General features: G+C 46.2%; 1 protein-coding gene across 1 annotated transcript; it reads right to left on the bottom strand.

Moving 5' to 3' along the window:
- Positions 1-2,009: 2,009 nt before the first annotated feature.
- Positions 2,010-2,644, bottom strand: LOC125281295 (small cysteine and glycine repeat-containing protein 4-like). The gene has a single exon (XM_057316736.1). It carries the CDS (start codon positions 2,642-2,644, stop codon positions 2,279-2,281), a length of 366 nt encoding a protein of 121 aa, XP_057172719.1. The 3' UTR covers positions 2,010-2,278.
- Positions 2,645-23,580: the final 20,936 nt, after the last annotated feature.

Below are 23,580 nucleotides of genomic sequence, written 5' to 3'. Positions count from 1 at the left end.
CGTGGGGTGCCTGGGTGGCTCAGTTGGTTGAGCATCGAACTTTTAGTTTCAGCTCAAGGTCATGATCTCAGGGTCGTGGGATCCAGCCCCGTGGCGGCTCCGTGCTGGGCGTGGGGCCTGCTTGGGATTCTCTCTCTCTGTCTGCCCCTCCCCCCCAAATAAATACATACATACATACATGGCGAACAGGATTGGAGCAATTTATGAGAGAATTTATCGTGTGATTTATTGGGCAGCTTTTTTACATTGTTATCAACTCCCTTCACCCCCTCACCTTACAGAGTGACACAAATGACCTTAAAGGAAGTGGTCAGTTCCTCACCTATGTTGACCATATTTAATATGAGTTTAAAAACAGGCTGCCTTGTACAGTATCCTAAAATTCTCAGAAACGAGAATAGAAGTCACTATGTATCATTACATCACGGTATTATCCAGGGCTGCCATAACCAAAGACCACAGACTCGCTGACTTAAACAAGGATTTATTTCCTCACAGCTCTGGAGGCTGGGAAGTCTGAGATCAGGGTGCAGGTGTGGTTGGGCTCTGGTGAGAGCTCTATTTTGACTTCCAAAGGGCCACCTTCTTGCTGGACCCTCACAGGGCAGAGAGAACTCTGGCGTCTCTTTGTCTTCCTGTGAGGGCACTAATCCCATCATGAGTTCAGACCCTCAGGACCTTATCTAAACCTAATTAGCTCCCAAAGACACCAGCTCCAAATACCGTCATACTGGGAGTTAGGGCTTCCACCCAGGAATGCGGGGGACTGTGCCTTATTCAGTCCACAGCAATCACCATTGGTATCTTGCCTATTTTGTGACTGCAAGCATGGCCCTCGAGTGGTGGGTTTTGTAGTATGGTTTTATCACTCACACATACACTTCCTGTTTCCATTTGCCGTTGTCTTAGGTCCTCGTTGTCTTTCCCAGGATGGCTGACATAGCTTCAGCTCACTCCACGAACCAGTTAACTGTACGTTGCAGTTAAACACCCCCTCTCAAAAACCACCAGCCCGTAGCCCTGCGTCAGGCCAGAGCTCCACCAGCAACATCCCTGTGCTTTTTTTTGTTTTGTTTTTTTTAAAGATTTTATTTATTTGACAGAGAGAGACAGCCAGCGAGAGAGGGAACACAAGCAGGGGGAGTGGGAGAGGAAGAAGCAGGCTCCCAGCGGAGCCGGGATCCCAATGTGGGGCTCGATCCCAGGACCCTGGGATCATGCCCAAAGCCAAAGGCAGATGCTTAATGACTGAGCCACCCAGGAGCCCCGACATCTGTGTGCTTTAAGCAAGTTACTTAACCTCTCTTTCTATGCAATGGGCATAATAATATGGCTTCCATCAAAACTTATAAGCACCATGGTAAGTTCTTAGAAGAATGCCTGGTTTTTAAGGGCGATGTAAATGCTAGTCGCTGCTGTCACTATAAATTATATGCCTAGTCTTGTCATTGCTTGTGTCCAGCTACACTCACAGACTCTGTACTTTGGTCACACTCACAGCTTGCAAGCTCCCATATATGTCTTGAACTTTCCCATCCCTCACTTTTTTGCCCTTCTTGAAATATCTGCCCTCCATCAACTTCACCTGTCAAAACTTCACTAATTCTTTAAAACACACCCCCAAATGTGTCATGTCTTTCTTGAAGCTGTTCCAGTCCATTACACTCATTCCCCATCCAACCATGTGGACTCCGTCCTCCCACGACGTGCAACATGGCTGCCTTTTGACATGTTCATTATCTGCCTTATGTTCGTGGTTATTTGTGTATGACTAGACTGTAATCACACAAGGCATAATTATTTGTGTGTTGACAGCTCCAACCCACGAAGGAACATAATTAATGTTAGCTTAATGAAAATAACTCTAAGAATAAAACAATAACAACTGTTCAGAGTTTATTTTTGTACTTTATTAAGAGATTTTTGGGAGAGTATCTAGAAAGCTTCTGTGGCCACAAAAAGGACAAAAAATTTATGGTAAATACAAAAAGACATCATGTCTAGATAGAAAAAAAAAGTAAGAAGAGAACACAGTAGAAGTCATGGTTACTGAGCTCAATCATCAAGAGGTTCTCTTTCTTTTTTCTTGGGTGACATTGTATACAATGTCCACATGACCATTTTTTAAATGGCAAAAGTTGCTTAAACTAAGAGCATGAGAACGAGGGGGAAGGTGCCATAAAGCCCAGGGGGACAGCGGGGGCAGACAGATGGGATGGAGGGGAGCCCTTGCGAGGGGAGCAAGCAGACGCCCCAGCAGCACCTGCACGCCGGCTGCCTAGCAGCAACATTGCTTCTTACAGCACTTCTGCTGACAGCAGCACTTCTGCTGGCAGCAGCCCTTCCCACTGCCACAGCCACACGAGCCGCAGCCACACGAGCCGCAGCCACACGAGCCACAGCCACACGAGCTGCTGCCACAGGAGCGGTGGCAGCAGCAGACCACGGGGACAGTGCAGCAGCACCCACAGCAGCCGGTGCAGCAGGGGCAGCAGTTGACCCGGTAGCACCTGCAGGTGGTACAGCTGCCACCACAGCCGCCACCACAACCACCACAGCCACCGCCGCAGCCACCGCAGCCGCCACCGCAGCCACCGCAGCCACCGCCACAGCCACCACAACTTCCGCAGCCACAGCACCCCATGGTGTCAGGAGAGTAAGGACTCAGGAGCGGTGAGGAGGGAGACTCAGGAGGTGAGAGAGATCTGATGCCACCTTCTGCTGGGGGAGCCCCTTATATACTGACACCCCCCTTATTTTTTAGCCCAATTTCCATGGAAGAATCTCACAAGACCTTTTCTTTGCTTCCTTCTTGAGCACCCTTGCCATGGTAACACTGCTATTTTTAGCACGGCAGCATGCTTAGTAAACTCTGAGTTTTCTGTTTTGAAAGAAATCGTTGTGTGTTGCATCGTCAGTCCAGACATAGAAAAATTATGGCCAAAGTGGAGGAAAAAAGCAGTTCCAGGGGCCTGACAGGGATGCGTGTGTCTCAGACAGGAGCCATCAGAGACCTTTCACGGGGTTCTGCTGTGCACAGCAGGGCTTCCCCGGGATGCTGGGCAACCAAGATGGAGAGCCAGAAGCATCCTGACAGCCTTCTGGTTGACCAGAAGTAGACCATGGGAGGACATTCTAAGTCTTCCCTCTCTGGCTTTCAAAAGGTAAGCTTATAAAAGAGGTGCCAATTGTAAACCCAGGGACAGGAGCGTTCTGGGGGAGTGCAGCCCTGCTTGAGCCGGGTTGTGTCCCCTCCAAAGGCTGCAGCATAAGCCCAGAGACAGACCGGGGTGGAGTGGCTTCCTCTCCCCTGCATTGTCTGGAGTAGCCAGAAGAGGAAGGTTCTTGCAAAAATCCAGCATCACAGCCGCAGGCTCTCTGGGACCGGAGAGGCAGCCAGATGGAGAGTGATCATTTCAAATAAACATTCCCTTGGCCTTGGTTGGTCTGAAATGGGGGGCCTGGCCACGGGCTGTAAACCTGAAAGAGGCTCAGGGGAAAGCCAGCCACCCGATGAAACCTTTCTTATTTTTTGTTCCTTCAATTATTTAACAGACAAACAACAGCAGAAACTTCACACTTGACAGATGACGTAGGAGCTGGCTGCCCACAATTATATCTTAAACATATGATATTACACAACTTCTTAAAACAAATTTTAATGAGCAAGCGATTCTTGGGAACAAGGAATCGCAGGGAGCCAGGAAAAGCATTTTTAAGGGGAGACAGAATACAGTTAGGGATGCCTACTTTTTCTCTTTTCAATTTGATTTTCACTTATCCTTTAAGGAAGTTTTTTGTAACAGAGAGGTGGGTCCTGAATCCCGGTAGAGAGAAAAACAGTGTTGGTGTGTTTTTTTTTTTTAAACCCATGGTCACTAAGAAGTATATACAGAAACACGGGATTTTACCTGGCTCTAGACTCAGATTCCCATGGTTATAAAAAAATTGATATTGTTCTTAAATATTTCAGGCATTTATGTAACTCAATAGCTGTCCACTGAATCCTTACAAGGGCCCAGGCACTAGAGGAGGCCCTGGGGTAAAAAATATTACGTTCTCACCGGCACGCACGTCTTAGAAGTATGTTCTCATCCAAATATAGATTTAAGAGACAAGTAAAGGTTAAAATTAGCCAGGCCACTGAATGACTTCATCAAGGAAGGTGTCAGCGGCCTCGTGAGATCCTTCCTGGGGAGACAGATAAACAACAAGGCGCTGGCTCAGCTTGTGGAGTTGGTACGGAAGGGGCTCCCCCCGCAGAGGCGGCATCAGACCTCCCTCGCTTCCCGAGTCTCCCTCCTCACCACTCTTGAGTCCTTTCTCCTGACACCATGGGGTGCTGTGGCTGTGGAAGTTGTGGCGGCTGCGGTGGCGGCTGTGGTGGTGGCTGCAGCAGTGGCTGCGGTGGCTGCGGGGGCGGCTGCAGTACCCCCATGGTCTGCTGCTGCCGCCGCTCCTGTGGCTGTGGCTCCCGTGGCTGCGGCTTCTGCGGCTGCGGCTCCTGTGGCTGCGGCAGTGGGAAGGGCTGCTGTCAGCAGAAGTGCTGTTGCCAGAAGCAATGCTGCTGCTAGGCGGCCGGTGTGCAGGTGCTGCTGGGGCGTCTGCTTGCTCCCCTCGCGAGGGCTCCCCTCCATCCCATCTGTCTGCCCCGCTGACTCCCTGTCACCTGAACTTCCTGGGAATTTTCTCTTTGGTTAAGTCTCTGGTACTGGGAAGTGTCAGTGAGTGTCACTCTCTGAGAGCGCTAGCAAGAGCATCTTGCACGGGGACAGGCAGTGGGGAGAGATGGAAAACACCGTGATCCTTCACCTGGGGCTCGAGTGGCTGTCCCACCTGGCGGTTCCGCTGATCCTGGGAGACGCAGGCCTGGTACCTGCCCCAGGCAGTAGTTGTGGGGGGCAGACGCCCTCAGCCGGTCCCCGTCTGCTGCTCCCTGGCTGCTTGCCCTGCTGGGAGAGAGTTGTCGCCTGGGGCTCTGTGTTGGGACCTTGCTTGCGTGTCTTCTCTTTTCGCTTGGCTTTGGGTGGCTCATGACTTCACACCTCAATAGTGTCTAAACCAAAAGGAATAATTAAACCAAAAGACGTGAGCCCTTCCCAACACCTGAAGAGCAGCCCTGAGCTCAGGCCAGTGGGATCATTTTACTCTGTGGTGTTGCTTTTGCCCATCGGTGTCCGCCTTTCCCATCTCTAAGCACAATGGATTCCTGATTTCTCAACTGCTGCTTTGTATTTCTAGTTATAATACTAATGATGTCTAATAAACGATACTAGGTCATCCTTAAAATACTGTCTCCTAACAGCTTCTTATTTGGTGGTTACCTCAGGGAGGATGAACAGGCGGTGTTGAGCAGGGGAGAAAGAGCCCCATTGGGGTTGCTTGAATTTATTGTGAACACCAACTACTCCTATAATGGATGACCTACCTTAATCACCATTAAATTCTTCAGTATTTTATCTGTCTCAAATCTATATTGTAACTTGAAATATTTTCAAGAAGGTCTTAAGTAAACCGACAATAATAGCTAAGCCCACACGTGGAGCTGGATAAAATGTACCTCGGGCATCAGAATGTCTATCATGGCCATCCACGCATGCTCCTTCCGAGGCAAAATAATTTCGTGAAAATATAGATTTTGTAGACAATTTAAATTTGACTTGGGAATGGTATCTTTTTGACAAGTGGATTTCCTTAACTGAATTTAAAATTCAGGTTTAGCCACAAAAGATTAATTCCCACATTTAACCAACTCGGGTCTGTCTCCAACCTAAATATTCCCTTATGGGAAATTTTGTGATACCGTTCCTCAATTAGAACTCTATTTCCCCATTAAATGTACACAAACCAGCTTTTGGAGCTATGAAGGTGAACTCTGCCAGCCCATTTGCAAAAGGGATTTTCCGTAGAGGATATCTTACACACTGCCACCATTGGTTTGTGTGAAATAAGCATGGATAGGGATAACGAGGAAGTTTGGCCTTCAAAATCTCTTGAACGGTTTTTTTTCCCAGTCCCCACTAGCTATTTCTGAAAATTGAATAGTAACCTGTTGGCATGGGCAAGGAAAAACTACTTTTTCTACAATATTGGTGAGAATGGTAAGGGGTACTATTTCTCAGGACAGCAATTTAGCAATCTGCACATTATTTTTTATTTTTTTAATTTATTTTTTAAATAATAATTTTTTATTATGTTATGTTAGTCACCATACAGTACATCCTTAGTTTGTGATGTCGTGTTCCATGATTCATTGTTTGCATTCATTATACACCCAGTGCTCCAGGCAATATGTGCCCTCCTTACTACCCATCAGCGGCCTATCAAAGCACATGCCTTTTAACTCAGAAATTCACGTCTTGGGCAAAGACACATTATTGGCAAGGCTTTCACTGCAGTATAGTTAAAGACTAGGAAAAAATCTAAATGTCTGCCATTGAGGTCACATTAAATGTTATATCTATACATCAGAAAACTGCACAGCTGTCAAAAAGAGTGAGATTCCCGGGGCGCCTGGGTGGCTCAGTCGGTTAAGCATCTGCCTTCGGCTCAGGTCATGATCCCAGGGTCCTGGGATCAAGCCCCACATCAGGCTCCCTGCTCAGCTGGGAGCCTGCTTCTCCCTCTCTTCCTTGCTCGTGCTCTCTCTTTCACTATCTCTGTCTGTCTCTCTCTCAAATAAATAAAATCTTAAAAAAAAAAAGAGAGAGTGAGATCCTTGTGAACTTAGAAGGGCTTAGAAAGGATGATTTGAGAGCTCAACAAGATCAATTTATGTGCATAGAAACTTACCCAAAATATTGTAACCTGCAGTCAAGGGAAAGGTGTTATCAGCAAGGTGTGCATGAGTGGGGTGCCCACGGGGGAACAAAACGGATTAGGGAGATTTTAGAAAGAAAGACCTAACTGATGGAAACCCCGCAGGCTTTTAGATGGCACGAGCGCCACCAAGCATTATAGTATTCCTGTGACATCACCCGCCCAGAGAAGTATTAATGCTCCAGGGAGTGTTCACACCCAAGGAGAGAGGTGCTCTGAACTCTGCTCCAGGGGACCCGCTGCATCTCTTCAGTTACACACAACAGCCCTGGGCCTGAGGCTGAGGGAGTCCAGGCAAAATCGTGGCCATGACAGTGACAGCGGCTGCCTCCATTGCTGTGCAGGATGCAGGTGTCTGACTTCCAGTTGGCCAAGCAGTCAATGTGTCAGGCTTTGGGCTGATAGTAAAGCAATTTGGGAAACAATCAGGAAATTCTTATAATCAAGTTAGGTCAATCTAGAGGTTTCATTAAACAATCCACCATAAGCTTGTTCTCTGCAGGTTTTCAAATTCCTGTAGGTCCTAAAGATGTTCTTTAGTTGGGGAACTAGACCTACGCTGTCCTCAGATTTCCGAGGAAACACACCCAGAGAGGAACTTGTCCGCAAACACATTCACAACAGAAGTGAGGGTTGCTCGACTCTCCACTGGTAAGAGCCCTTGGCCAAACATGTGGGGAGATGCCACCCAGAGACGTGAAATGCTGTCCTCATTTCTTCCCTGTGTCCACTTATAAACAATTTCAAATGACAGAAAATTCTAAGGGCGAAAGTTAACATTGCTTATAGTAACCACTTCTACCGTTCTGTTATATTTCTTTCCGTTGTGTTCCTATGCTTTTATTTTTTTCCCCAATATTTCTATTTTGTAGAATCACAAACCTACAGGAAAGTTGCGAGAATATTGGAATAAGACCCTATGTACCACTCATTAAAGTTCACCAACAGTGAACATTTTGCCAGGGTTTTAGTTTTCTCTCTCCCTTTCATTTGAGAATAAGTTGCAAATATGAAACTTCACCCTTAACAATATTAACATGTATTCCCCAAAAGGGATCTTCTGCAAAACTGCCATACGATTTTCACATTTAAAGAAACTTAATAGTGATACGTGCTACTATGTAGTATACAGACAATCTTCAGTTTCTCTCTCCCAAGAATGCCTTGTAATTTACATTGACATTTTTTTCTTTTTTCTTTTTTTTTTTATATTTTTTTATTATATTACGTTAGTCACCATACAGGACATCCCTGGTTTCTGATGTAAAGTTCCATGATTCATTAGTTGCGTATAACACCCAGTGCACCATGCAACACGTGCCCTCCTTACTACCCATCACCAGCCTATCCCATTCCCCCACCCCCCTCTCCTCTGAAGCCCGCAGTTTGTTTCTCTGACAGTTTTAATAATTTTTCAATCTGGCTCCAACCAAAGATGTCTTTTAAGTTGGCTTTCACCTAGAATGGTCCTTCAACATTTTATTTTTGTCTTGGCAAGTTGTGCAAAATCACCCTCAGAATGAATTTGTTTGTTCTCTCATGATCAAATTCATGTTAAACATATTTGCAAGAATACTATGCAAGTGACTTTTTTTTTCTACTCAGAACATGGCATTGAGAAGTATGTGATGTCAGTTTATCCCTTACTGGTGATGTTAAATTTGATCAGCTAATGAGGACGATGTCCACCAGATTTTGTCATTGTTAATCTACTCTTCCCCTTTTAAGAACCGTGGTGCTGTTTTCTGTGTATTTACATAACAAAATGAAGAGTATTACAAATATATAGGTTTTATTCTGATTTTTGACTTACCATTTAATTGTATATAATTGCCCTTATATTAAATATTTGCTTTTTAGGAACTGTTTTTAATGACCACATAATAGCCAATTCTGTGTATAATTTCCTCATATTCACCACTAAGATACCTAAGCAATTGGATATTTAACTAGTCTTGAAGATATAAACTTGGATACCAACAACAGCAAAAGAAAAAAAATGATTGTTTCCTTATTTTGAAAATTGTGCAGATTTGCAGTTTTAAAAATATTATGGAGAAGTCCCATGTATTCTTATTCTAGCTTCTGTCAATGGTTACATCATGCATAACTATAGTATAACAGTGTGGTTTTTTTTTTACGTAAAAACCCTACATCACACCAAATTGCCATAAATTCCAGATGGCTCTCTCTCTCTCTGTCTCTCTCTCTCAAATAAATAAATAAAACCTTAAAAAAAAAAAAAAAAAACCTCATTAGTTATCTTTGGAAGATGCCAGAAAATTAACACATTATTTTGAATTCAGTTTTTAAAAATGGTGGGTCAGAGAATCAGGCATTTATCCCTCCTTTCCTAAATAAAATGCACCTCAGAGTAACCAAAGAGTTGAGAAAAGGACATTTGTCTCTGCAGAAGGAGCCCAGGTAACAAAGAGGAAGGAAAATGCAGCCCTAATGAATCTGTGGATGTCTCACCCAGAGTGAGAGAAATAGAATGATGTGCCCCTTGATGGAAGAATTCAACACTGTCCAAAACTAGATACGGAATCCTAGCAGGCCATTAGATCTGGAAATCCAGAGTGTTCAATGATTCCATGGGGTGCAGTCTTCCAACTCAGCCGTGGAAAACCAGCCAACTGTACAGTAAAGACAAATTGCAGGACACAGAGAGAGCCTCACGGGAAATGCAGGTTAGAATAGACCGTAGAGGCTTCAACCAGTTCTAGGGATACATGAGTGTTCTTGGAACCCTAACTAGGTAACTGTTTTTAAAAATAAGGTATTTGGGGAAATTTGAACATAACAATTACTAAGAGATATTAATTAAAAATTATTCGTAGGGGCACCTGGGTGGCTCAGTCAGTTAAGGGCCCAACTCTTGATTTCGGCTCAGGTCATGATCTCAGAGTTGTGAGATGGAGCCCCATTCAGGCCCTGCACTGTGGAGCCCACTTGGGATTCTCTTTCCCTCTCCCTCTGCCCCTCCCCCACCACTGCTCCTTCTCTCTCTCACTCTCTTTAAAAGAGAAACATTCTTAATTGTTAGGCATGACAATGGTATTGTGGTTTTACTTTAATTCTTACAAATTTGCTTCAAAATAATTAGCTACGAATTAATCATTATTGAAGCTAGGTTCACGGGAGTTCATGATAAGTGTTTAAAGTTAACTTTTTTTTTTTTACAGTGAACTTGACTAATAAGAAAAACATTAATTTTCTCTTCCGCTATATTAACAAAACATGGTTTTGATCATATCTAGTGTTGGTTGCAGAGGTAAAGAAACCATCATACACAGTGGCTGGGAAAAACTGATGAACATTTTATAGAGAGCAACTCTGTGACTTTTATCAGCAAAACATGGATAACCTTTGATCTAGTCTTTCCACTTTTAAGAGTTTGCTCCAAGGAAATAATCAGGAGCAAGAAAAGGTGTAATGTATAGCTAACATTTATTGAGTTTTTCTTTTGTGCCAGGCACTGACTCATTTAATCTGCATAATATCCATTTGGATTCAATATATTATTTTTTTAAAGATTTATTTTATTTGAATGAGAGAAAGAGAGAGCACATGTGCCTGGGAGCAGAGGGGGGAGGCGAGGAAAGGGAGAGAGAGACAAGCAGTGATAATGGCTGGATCTGCCCCAGCCTTTTGCTGGAATTCAGTTCCTCAGGTAGTCACTGCTGGGCTGCCCTGTGCACTCTTCCCCTCAGCTTGTTCTGAGACATCCCTAGGGTTCCAGATTACAGACCCAGGTACAGCTGCCCCTACTTACCCCACCTCTACCCTCATCACCAGGGAGCCCCTCTGCTGCCACCAACTGGCTCTCAGGGGTCCCTGTTCTGCTGGGCTGAGGGCAGGGCACCCTGCTGGTGTCCACGGTTCTTACAACCACTGGGCCTGCTCCCCTCTTCCCTCCTCATCCCAAGGTTGGGGTAGAGTCTTCCTGTAATTCCCCATGACCTTTCAGGCCCCAGATTATAACTATTGGCAAGTATCTACAGGTTCAAGGACAACAGGGGGTGATTTAAAACCACAGCCAAATACAAACAGTGCTCTTCACCCCCCCCCCCAGGTGCCTCTCCCCACCTCCTTCCACCTGGCTGCGGGCCCAGTAGCACCAGCCAGCCCCTACCCTTCCTGCAGGATGCCCTCCAGCATCTTTGCTCCCTTTGGAGTCACAAACCACAATTAAATTCCATTCAAAGAAGAAGGATTCACCTGCCTGCAGGGAGAGCCTCACCCCGTGTCCCATTCTTCAATCGGCCTGGGCTGGCTCATACCTCGGAAGGTAAGAATATCTGCTCCCTTCAGGGTAAATTCCACTTCAGTCCCACCCACACAGATGGGGTCTGTCCCCAGTCCCAGAACTCAATTAACCAGCAGCCCTACCTCCTGATGCTTGGAGAATTTAATTTCAAGTGTCATGTGGGATGTGGCCTAGGAATATTACGCCTCTGTTGAAAAGTGCCAAATTCTGTCCTATTCGTTTTCACACTCCCTCCTTCACTGGGGGGTTAAAATTGAACTGGGGACATCTTTTCTGGAGACTCAAGGCCAGTGCTCCAGGCCATCTGTGACCATAGGCTTGACCGCACAATGTCCCCCTCCCCTCCCTTCCGCCCCGGGGAAGGAGGCGCCTGAAACCAGGCAAAGAAGAGAAACAGGTCTACCCAAACAGTTCCAAAGCAGCACAGGAATGAAGTATCTGCCAGGTCCCTGCCCCCACCCCCACCCCCACCCCAAAATGAGCCTCCTCAGGGTGGAGTGGCTCCCATCCCACCCCAACCATAGTCAATTCTCAAGGCACAGTTACAGTAATCCTCCTGCAGAGAAAGTCAGGAGATCTCATCTCTAACTCACACCTTCCTCAGGTGGCCTAAGACACTCACGGGCCAGGCTGAAGTTTGCAGTGACCTGACCTGACATGTGAGATGCAATCCCCCCACCACCACCACCTTGCTGAACACCTGCTCCCAGCACCCTCCTCTGCTTACAGTCCCACAGTCCACAGTGCTCTTGACCCTGACAACTGGACACCTCACTCCCTCCGCACTTCCCGTCTGTGCTCAAATGTTACCCACCTTCTCCATGAGTCTTATCTGAATCACTCAATTTAAAAATGACATCCGACCCACCCTCCCTGCAACCCAAATCTCTCCTACACTGCTTTTTGTCTCCCCCATGACATTGTATTTTAATATACTTTATTTTTTTAAGGACCTCCATGGTGACGAGTTTGTGGAATATAGGTGAGGTTCAGTGGGGTGGAGTCCGGAGCGGACGACCAAGAAAGAATTCTTGAGACGTCTTTGGTGCAAAATGGTGGTTTATGAAAGCACGGGGACAGGACCCGTGGGCAGAAAGAGCTGCTATCCTGGGGTGGGAGGGGCGGCTGATTATATACCATGGGGTTGGGGGAGGTCAGGAAACAGGGAGGTTGAGAAAATACTTTCATATGTTAAAGAAGACTCACAGGACACCGGAGGCCTTGCCATTGTCAAGTTAAGGTTGTTTTTCCTTCTAGTAAGGCATTCACATGAAGATAGTTGGGAACTTCCTGGAGGCTGCAGATTATAAGGACATTTAATTGTATCTACATGCCCTTCTGGAAGCTAGGTTATTGATAGAAATGCTTTGTTCTTGTAGACTGCTAAGACATTTGCAAACTGAGGGAGACTTAAGTCTTGCAGGATTGTAGTATCTATAGGTTAACTATTTCTTTTTCCTTTAGGGCGGTCAGGAGTGCCTAATGAATGTCATATACATCCATGGGGGGGCGGTTGCGGGGTGTCAGTTTCTGCTTTGTCCTCGGCTTGCCTCTGTTCCCTCATCAATGGCACTGTAACCTCTGGTTCATAATACACTCTAAGCATAGTCTTTAGTTTGCTAATTATCTTGATAATGTAACAGGGTAAAGCCTTGAGCTCACAGTCTAAAAGGTTCCTCACCACCCCAACCCTTTCTTCTGCACCCCTACACCCAGGTTAGTCGTTACCCTAAAGCCTGAGCTCATCATTTCTTTGCTTTTCTTGGACGTGGATGTATTACACCCACATGTACTCCTTCCTGTAACTACGCTAAAATTCATTTGTTCATCTACTCTCTGCATGATGGGAATTTCTGTTGCTTCCAGAGTTTTGCTGGTTTTGACAGTGCTGCTATGAACATTTTTGTATATATCTCATGGAGCACATGTGGAAGAATTCCTACACATCTGAGAGCGGGATTGTTGAGTGTCGTGGAAATAAATGAAGACCCACGAGAACAGACAAAGGTTATTTACTCGGAGCTCACTACAGCAGATGCTTCGTGGGCACCATCGCCTGCATTTGGCAGAAGTTCCAAGGCAGACAGGGTGGAAAAGGAGAGGCTCCAGGTGTGCCCCGATGGGAGCCTGCGGGCCCGAGAAGGCAGAGGCGGGCTAACTAGAAGCAGTTAGCTCCTCAACCATGCTATGTGTCTGGTTGAAGGGGGGCACTTCTGGCTCTCTCTAGTTGGTCCTAAGTTGCAAGCAGGGACAGAAATCCGGGAAGCTGTGAGTTACTGATCAGGTCCTAACCATCTGGAACCGATTATTGCAGGAGTTATCACATGGATTGTTTGCTGGAGATAACGATCAGACTTCTGGAATTCTGAGCTGCAGGTCCTAGATGGGCTGCCTGGGCAGCTTACTGAGATAAAGGCTGGTTTCCCGGCTGGTTGCTGCAGATTATGGGTGAGAGGTCTGTTTTTATACATGGTTTGGCCTTTGACCATTTGTATGTTCAGTCTTTAGTCTCTAACATACCATATAATATATTCATTTACTAAGTGTACTGTCTCACTCCCACGGCTAGGGTGTTGGGTCTATGAGAACGGGAATTTTTATCTGTCTTGTTCACCGATGTACTCTCGGTGCCTAGAACAGTGTCTGGCACATTGTAGTTACTGGTGAGGAGGTTGGGGAATGTAAGTGAGGTTCGTGGGGTGCAGTCCGGAGCCCACGACCAAGAAAGAATTCTTGAGGCGTCTTTGGTGCAAAATTGGTGGTTTATTACAGGACCCGCGGGCAGAAAGAGCTGCTGCCCCGGGTTGTGAGGGGTGGCTGATTATATACCATGGGGTTGGGGGAGGTCAGGAAAAAGGGAGACTGAGAAGCACTTTCATGTGTCTAAGAAGACTCGCAGGACACTGGAGGCCCCACCATCGTCAAGCCAAGGCTGTCCGCACTATCACTGTGTCCTTATCAATGAGCTGCAGATACCTTCACATGTCAAAGAAGACTCACAGGATATTAGAAACCCCGTTATTGTCAAGGCAAGGCTGTTTACACTATCACTGTGTCCCTATCAATGAGCTGCAGGTCCTTTCCTTAGTATTAGGGCAGCCAGGAGTGCCGAGGAATGTTGACTACATGGGGGGGAGGAAGGTTGCAGGGTGTCAGCTTCTGCTTTGTCTTCAGCCTGCCTTCTAGTCCCTCATCAGTTACTTCCTATGTATTTGTAAAATCAGGAAATATAATGTATCTATAAAAATAGATGCACATGCTTTATTTCCGTTATCCTCAGAAGTAAACACTGTATCACTCAGACCTAACCCCCTTCCGTTAGTGCGGGAATTCTCCCAGCCCTGGATTATTTTTGTGTGCCCCCCTTGCCCAGGCGTGTCAAGCAGAGTTGGTGTACGCAGAAGCAAATTCATCTATTTCGTTTTATTTTCTCGTTCCTTCGATGCGCACATCAGTGTGACGGCTGGCCGGCGGTAACGAGCACTCCCCCTCCCAGCAGGCAGTATCACCCACCACCTTCTGGGCGTCTTTGTAAACAGACTTGGGCCAGGCAAGCCGTGCCCATTTCTGCGTGAGTCTTGTGAACCCCGGCCCGGCCTCCGCGGAAGCATCCCCGACGCTGTAATTCGCTGTGTGCTTTTCCCCTGCTCCCTGTGCTGGCCCCTCCGGCGGTTCTGTTCAGGGCAGCACTCCTGCTCTCTGTGAGGACTTCCCAGGTGGAAGAGAGAGAGAGGACCCGAGACCCTGGGGACTGAGTCGTGAACCAGTGGGAGGAAATCACCGCCGCAGCCCTTAAACAGCCGCCTGAAATGTTGAGGTGCCCCTGTCTCTGTCCCTTGCTTTCCAAAAGAAACAGATATAAGTAGAAGAGTCTAAAGCATTGTTCGCCTGAAAGGTACCGCATTCTGAATGTGGGCCCATCAATTACATACACGGTGAGGGGTTTCACCTTCAAGGGACATGGAGACATGTGGTCTGAAAACAACCCTTTGTGGCATTTTAAAGATTTCATGTATGTAGAGAAGAAGAGAGCATGAGTGAGGGGTAGGGGCAGAGAGAGAGAGATGGAAAGAATCCTCAAGCAGACTCCCCTCTGAGCCCGGGTGGGGCTCGCTCTCACGACCCTGACTGAGATCATGACCTAAGCAGAAATCGACAGTCAGATGCTTGATCAACTGAGTCATCGAGGCGCCCCTCCCACTGTGACATTTTAATTTTTCAGTTCTTACAATACGTTTAGATAGGACAGAATGTAGTCAAAGTGTTTGGTAACTCAGAACACTTACCAATAGATTTATTCACTTACGACCACGCTATTATTTTGTGACCACTACCTGACAAAGACAGACACAGTTAACTAGTAGTGGTGATGGAATAAAAATTCTCGTTAATATGCAGTAGGATTTGGGGTTGTTAATAAGATCAGAGGGAAATAACTAAAACCTGAATGGGTGTTGGGTTTCCCCCGACTGTAGACACTACGATTAAAATCTGTTAGAAAAGTTGAATCCGGAGGTAGACAGTCCATTGACACAATGTTACCAGAATCTTTTTTCTGACTTGCCCAGGAGGATAGTTGAAGCCACCCGATTATGACCGTCCTATGAAAACCTATTAATGACAGATTACTGATTACTTACTCCAAACCCATCTCAAACAAACACCAGGGGTTGTACTCTGATGGGTTAATCACATCCTTGGGTGAGACACAGTCGAGTAAGGACAAGAGAGGAGATCTTGGTGAGACAGTTTTATGTGGTTTATTAGGAAAATCATTGTCTTAGGTTTACAGAAACAGAAACTAACAGAGATTCGGGATATAGAAGCCACAAAAAGAGGAGGAAAGGAGTAGAAACATACATTTCAGCAGTAATATTTCAAGAAAGCATAACGTTAAAAATCATCACTCTGCTTGGTTGGGCTCATACTTTGGTGATGGATGGAGGATTGTGTTGGTGTTTTCCATTTAGAGGCAGGATCTCAGGGACCAGGGGATCGGTATTAAACTCCTCAGCCTGAGAACCAATGTCCTGTCACTCTTGCGACATGCAGATCAGGAAGGACTGGCAGGAAGAAAGAAAATCTTACCAAAGGGAAAGTTACCTGCAGCATCTTCCCAGAGGCCAGTTGGCCGCCTAGCAGCAGCATTGCTTCTTGCAACAGCACTTCTGCTGGCAACAGCACTTCTGCTGGCAGCAGCCCTTCCCACCGCCGCAGCCACAGGAGCGGCGGCAGCAGCAGACCACGGGGGTACTGCAGCAGCCCCCGCAGCAGCCGCAGCAGCAGGGGCAGCAAGCGGAGCAGCAGCCCACCCGGTAGCACCTGCAGGTGGTGCAGCTGCCGCAGCCGCCCCCGCAGCCGCCCCCGCAGCCCCCGCAGCCGCCCCCGCAGCCGCCACCGCAGCCACCACCGCAGCCACCGCAGCCACCACAACTTCCACAGCCACAGCACCCCATGCTGTCAGGAGAGAGGACTCAGGAGGGAGTAGAGACGAGGGAGACTCAGGAGGTGAGAGAGGTCTGATGCCGCCTTCTGCCGGGGGAGCCCCTTATATACCAACTCCGAGGTAGGGACAGTGAGACCCATGACCACTTCCCTGTTGCTATTTCGTTCAGTCACATGGGGAAAATCTCATAATATATTAATTACTTCCCTTTTCATGATGTCGGCTAGATTTATTAGGTTATTTGTTTATTTTTCTAGGTCAAATAAATGCCCTAAAAATTCCAGTAAGGGCTCCTGGGAGCCATGGAAAAGGGGATGCTGTCAACAGCCACGGACCCTCTATGAACAAGCCCACACAGCACAACTTCCTGCAGCCCAACCGATGGGCTGAAGTCGGAGCAACAAGTAACATCAGGAGGGAGGTTATTTCCATGCTCAGCCCAGAAGATCTCTTACCCAAACTGGAAAAACAAAAGGAGTGTCAGGCTGAAATGTCCCTGCCAACTGCACATTCAGGCTTGCTACCCACGTCAGAGATTGTTTGCCAGAGAACGGGAGTCTCACTGGCCGCCACAGAGCTGTCAGGCAGGTCCCTGTTCAGCTGTGTTGTACATTTCGCCTTGTGAGCCTGCTTGAAAGCACAAGTAAATATTTGCAATGGCTCATCTTTTCCTGGTACAATTCCTATTGCATTGGAAATACGAAGACATTTCCTAATTAGAACAACAACAACAAAAATGAACCCGAATGCTTGGGAAGTTTTTATCACTTGATATCTAAGAGGAAACTCTGTGAAAAATGGGATGGCCCACAATGGCGGATAAATGAAGAGAAATATTTTAATTATGTACATCAATTTTTAAATTAACAGTCAAGGCATATTTGAAAGTTACCGACACGACCCGTATTACCCATTTCTTGTGGTCTCATATAGGTGACCAGACACCCAGCCTGAGATCCTGTCTAAAACACACACCAAATAATGGCACAGAATGGTCCATTATGGAACCTCCCAGCACAGAACACCGTCTACGTCATGGGATGAATGCTTCTTTATTGTTGAGAATTTTTTTTTTCTTTTTCTTTTTTTTTTAGCTGAGTCTCAGGCCACTATCTCATTTTGAAAAAATAGGTGAGAAATACTTTGGAAAGTACTTTGGAAAGATAAAACAGTGGTACGCGTTCTTAACCTTGGCCCTACTGACATTTTGAGCCAGACAGCTTCTTGTCGTGGGGGTTGTCCTATGCATTCTAGTATGTTGAGCAACATCCCCGGCCTCTACTGACTAGTTATGTCAAACTCTCCCCCAGGGATGACAACCCACACGTCTCCAGACATTGCCAAATGTCCCCCAGGAGGCAAAATCGCCCCCCATTGAGATCCGGAGCCCTACCAAAATATAAGGGAAATATCCCACATCCTACCACTGGGGCAAAAGATTCAAGTTTAGAACTAACCCTTGAAGTCCACAAAAGGATTTTGTATGAAATTTCTCTTTCTTTTTTAATTTTTGGAGAGAATCTTCGGGGACATATGATTCAGAAGGGGTGAAGGACGTGGGGTGGCTGGTGGATGAGGCCAGGGAGGGGCTCGCCCACGCTGACTGACCCCTGCCACCATACTGACAAGGAGCCAGAGCTCAAAATGTTTGTTGGATGGAGTCACTTGCTTTGCATTCTCATCAGTTTCTTTTGTGTCAAATACTACAGAGAGGTAGGAGGTCAGTAGTGAGAAAACCACGGGAAACGCTAGTGAAGCCACCAAAATGAAATCCTAGCCCCTTTTAAAAAATGAAGTAGGCAAAGCAAAGCACAAAACCAAAACAAAACAAAAAGCCATGTGCGTCTATGTCGTTTTGCTTGTCAGCTCAACCCAGCGTTCTTTCTTTCATCCCCACAGGAGGGGAAAAAAGGAATACAGAGAAATGCAGGCCATGCTTGGTGAGGGAAAGGGGCAGGTGCCTTGGTTGGACCAGCAGGCTTGCCTTCTGACTCCTGGCTGCACAAACACGGTTGTAAAGATTGGAAGCCAGGCATAGGGAACTGGGACAAAAACTTCTAATACTACGTTGTAGCCAGGGAGCTCAAAATGGCTTCCAAGAGACCTAGGTTGCCGGGAATAGAAAGGCAGTGCTCCAAGAGGTAGGAAAGAGGCCATAAAAACAGAGCTGGGAGAATGCTATGGACAAATCTACCATCTTGGAACTTTGGCCTGGGACTTCCCATGCCTCTTTCCCCCTCTATTCCTGTTGCTTACAGGCTGGGTAGGAAGACCCCATCTTTCCCAAGATCTGCCACTGTGTCTTCCTCAGTGTCTTTTTGGAAGCCTTTGGTGTGATACCTCTTTGGCCCAAATTATTTTGCCTGATCACATCTTAGTTTGGGCTGCTCGAACAGAAAACCATAGACCGGTGGCTTATAAACAGAGTTCTGAAGGCTAGAAGTCCCAATCAGAGTGCCACTGTGGTGGGTTTCGGTGAGAGCCCTCTTCGTGGTTGCAGACTTCTCGATGCATCTCCACATGGTGGAAAAAGGATGCAAGAGCTCTCTAGGGTCCCTGAATGAGGGCACTAATCCCATTCATGAGGGCTCCACCCTTATGACCTGATCCCCTCCCAAAGGCCCCACCTCCTAATAGCATCACAATGGGGGTTAGGATTTCAGCCAATGCATTTTGGGGGGACATAAACTTTCAGTCCGTTGCAACATTCTCACGTCCCACCAACCAGCCCCTTTCTCAATTCACTTCTGTGTTCCTGATACAGGGATGAAAATATAAATAAAATATGATCCCAGACTTCAAGGAACTCAGTCTGGTCAGGAACACAGACAAAGCTGTATAATCTGGTAACGTGAAGATGTGAAAAAAGGAGCGGAAAAAGTGGCAAGGAAGGAGTGTATGCTGCTTTGTGGGCAAAGATGAACCAGACACAAGATGTTTCAGTTGAGCTTTGAATAAGACCAGAAATCTCTCAAGAGGCCACAGGTGAGGAAAATAGCGGTGGTGAGGTATCTTTCTTAAAATATAAATTTTTTTTAATGACCAATCATGATATCTTTCTGAATATAAAAAAAATCCAAAAAATTAAGCTGGGTCGTGAAGGCCAAGGTCATGTGCCATTCCCCTAGGCTTTGCAACCTACGGTGACATTTGCAGAGGGGACCCAAGTGATAATGAGACACTGGAGCTCCTTCAGAAGTGATGGGTGGCTGAGCAGATTTGATCCATTGCTGGCATTTCTGCAGAGGGGCGTAGCCTCAAAGAACCATTGTTCTACACAACATACGTTAAATATGACAGGAGCTGATTGTAATCCCTGCGAGTGATGTTGAATCTCGAAGTCATAATGGAAAGGAAAAAGGGAGTCTGGACGTTTCAGCAGTAGGTTCCGAGAAAACAGAGCCGATCTTACAAATGAAGGGACATGGTTGTCCCTTTGTTACACTCAGCCAGGGCGAGGCAGAGCCGAGTCAGAATCCTGGCTCAGACCCCAGATGTGACAAGCAGAGAGTACCTTGACCCTTTTGACCCAATGCGAATGGCATTTACCTCCCAGGACTGTGCGGACACTAACCACGATTAAGCACCTGCAATGGAGTTTCATATACACACATGTGATTAGTTCCTTTCTTCTACAAAAGCTAGAAGTAGAAGCTACAGTGACAAAGTAAGTTTCCTACATTTACTATGAACCTCAGTAAGTAGTAGAGTCAAGATCTTGCTGTGAAGAGTTTAAGGCTGGCAACACAAAGCTGGGCAGGGCATAAATTATATACAGTTGACCCCTGAACAATGCAGGATTGGGGCACCAAACCCCACACAGTTTAAAACATAACCTTTGACTCCCCGAAAACTTAACTACTAATAGCCTACTGTTGACTAGAAGCCTTACTGATAACATCAAACATTGATTCACACTTTTTATCTGTTATATATAGTATGTAAGACGTTCTTACTTTAAAATAAGCTAGAGAAAAGAAAATGCTGTTAAGAAAATCATAAGGCAGAGAAAATACATTTACAGTACTGTGCTGTATTTATTGAAAAAAAATCCACTTACAAGTGAAACCATGGAGTTCCAACCTGAGTTGCTCAAGAGTCAGCTGCGTATTTTTCAAATTAAACATGAATTATTTCATGTTAAGACAATTATTTCATAGTAAGAGATCTGGAAAAGGTAAAATTGGAGACAGAGATTCATGGGGAAAGAGGGACGAATAGGCAGAACACTGCTCTGTATGATACTATAATGGTGGTTACCTGTCATTATATATTTACCAAAACTCAAGGAATTTATAACACCAAAAGTGAGCCGGAGAGTAAACAGTGGACTTCGGGAGACAATGACACTTCGTGCTAGGTTCCTCCATTGTGACAACTGTCCCACTCTGGGGCAGGACACTGATGGTGGGGGAGGCCGTGTGTGAAGACAGGAAGTATATGGGAAATCTCGGAACTTTCGGATGAGCTTTGCTGTGAGCCTAAAACTGGTCTAAAAAATATAGTCTAATCTGAAACCAATAATACATTATATGTTAATTAATTGAATTTAAATAAAAAAAATAAAAGATTCCTATATATATTCCTATATATATATACACATATGTACACCATATATATATATATATATATATATATACACACACACACACATATATATGGTAGACTATATATATAGTCTACTTTAAAAAAAAATAGACATGTCTTAACCTAAACGAAGGAAACTGAGGCACAAAGGGACCATGGCTTTCTCGGGCCTTGGAGCCAACTTGACTCAGTGCACGACCCCATGAGTGCAGAGCACAGGGAGGCATGAGCCGGCATGGGAAGCTCATTTTGAAATACATCTCAAGCCCTCCAACCCCAGAGCAATCCCTTTCCAAGCAACTTTCCCATATTTTGACGCATGAGTCAAGGACGAAGTGAATCTGAAAATCAATGAGAAAACTCTTGGACTTTCTAGCCTCAGAACTTTATGACATGTGAAAAGAGGCAAATGGGAGTGCTTTGCTTCCTCAAGGGGGATCCCACCTTCTCTGGCATTCAGCAAAGACCATCTGCAAGCAGAGAAGGGATCGTCTGTAACCAAGGAAAAGACAATCACTGGGCAAAGGCCTCCTGATGCGCACAGACGCGTGAGCTTTCATCAAGTGAGACTCCTGTGCGGGTCCTCCTTGCCCTTGAAGAAAGACTGCTAGATGCGAACAAGATTAAACATTTTCGAAACATGTTGTTTCATTAGGAGCACAACTTGAGGAAGAAGTAAATGCTAAAACAAGCAATTCTATGAAGTCAGAGGTGTTCAATGAGGAAATACATTCAGGGTCTTGTGAAATTCAGCCAAGGAAGCTGGTGGAAACCACAACAAGGAAGTGGCCCCATGACCCTGGCTGGTCCCCGAAGCGGGTATATAAGGGTTCGTGAAGCAAAGGGCAGCAGACCTCCCTCGTCCCCTGAGTCTCCCTCCTCACCTCTCCTGAGTCCTCTTTCCTGACACCATGGGGTGCTGTGGCTGTGGAAGTTGTGGCGGCTGCGGTGGCTGCGGTGGTGGCTGCGGTGGCGGCTGCGGGGGCGGCTGTGGTGGCAGCTGTGGTGGTGGCTGCAGTGGCTGCGGTGGCTGCGGGGGCGGCTGCGGCAGCTGCACCACCTGCAGGTGCTACCGGGTGGGCTGCTGCTCCGCTTGCTGCCCCTGCTGCTGCGGCTGCTGCGGGGGCTGCTGCAGTACCCCCGTGGTCTGCTGCTGCCGCCGCTCCTGTGGCTGCGGCTCCTGTGGCTGTGGCTCCTGTGGCTGCGGCGGTGGGAAGGGCTGCTGCCAGCAGAAGTGCTGTTGCCAACAGAAGAGCTGCTGTAAGAAGCAATGCTGCTGTAAGAAGCAATGCTGCTGTTAGTGGCCGGTCAGCTCTGCCTCTAGCATGAGAGATGTTTGGGGCTTTGCTCACAGCATTTGGTAAGACTTTCCTCCATCCCTCCTGCCGGCTCGCTCCTGTTTGATGTACTTTGATGTCTTAGAGCTGCTCATTCTGTCCTTGGGCTCTGAAGTTTCAGGGCTGGTTCTTTCCCTTCAATGTGGTATCATGATGACACCAATTTCTTCTCCCTGTATTTTCCAGAAGGTAACGTCAAGCAGGTAACTATTCTCTGTCATCTTTGAAATCTTGTCTCCGTTTGGAAGAAAGATAAATGAACACCATATGTTGTCAGCCTTAGGGAGTGGGAGCACCGTAAGGGAGTGGTGGGAAGCCACCCAGGTCAAACATCTATTTATATTATAGCTCGATAAAATAAAATCATGATAGTTAATATTTCATTTTTTCAAAAAATTACTTATGATGAACTTTTCTATTGCACATTCACTAACTTCTTTCCATTTCTATGTCTCTGTAAAAAAAAAAAAGGCAACTCTTTCTTAATAAAAAAAAATTATTCACATTATTCTAATGTGTCTTTCTGTTCTATAAAATGTGTACCCTCCCATGACTGAGGCTAATGGAGCTGAAGACGAAGGGTGATATTTAAAGACTTGGGATAGGCTTCAGTTCATGGGTGATTGGTCCTATACTGTCCTATAATGGGTTTTATAATAAAGATAGAAACCTGGGGGGAGGGAGGTAGAAACCCAACTTTTGGTTGTCGGTGTCATTGAGGGTACCATCCTACAGATGCCTTCCCTGATGTCTGTGTCTGCAACTACTTCTGGTGGTTACTGTTGGATAGCCCCCATGGCCAGTCATGTTCCCCTCCATTGCCCTGTGTAGGTTTCACCCATCTGTTCAGTCAGCAGACATGTAAGTATGTAGCCAACCACCAGGGATCTCAGGAAAAACAAGCCTTTGGCTTCAAAGAGTTGCTGTCTGAGAAGGAAAGAGAGAGAGAGTCCATTACAAAACAGTATCCAATGTCAGGTTTCTTTGGTCACCCTTTCTCCACTCCTATGTCAACAATTCAAATAGATTTTTGTGCATATCGCTGCAGCCACGTTGCTGAGTACCAACATAGGAGACATGCAATTCACTTGCTGGGTAAGACGACCAAGTGAGTGGTTGAC

This window comes from Ursus arctos, unplaced genomic scaffold (genome assembly GCF_023065955.2).
Source record: "Ursus arctos isolate Adak ecotype North America unplaced genomic scaffold, UrsArc2.0 scaffold_1, whole genome shotgun sequence".
NCBI classification, from domain to species: domain Eukaryota; kingdom Metazoa; phylum Chordata; class Mammalia; order Carnivora; family Ursidae; genus Ursus; species Ursus arctos.
The sequence above is the reverse complement of the archived record's forward strand: the minus strand, read 5'-3'. Positions and strand labels throughout refer to the sequence as shown.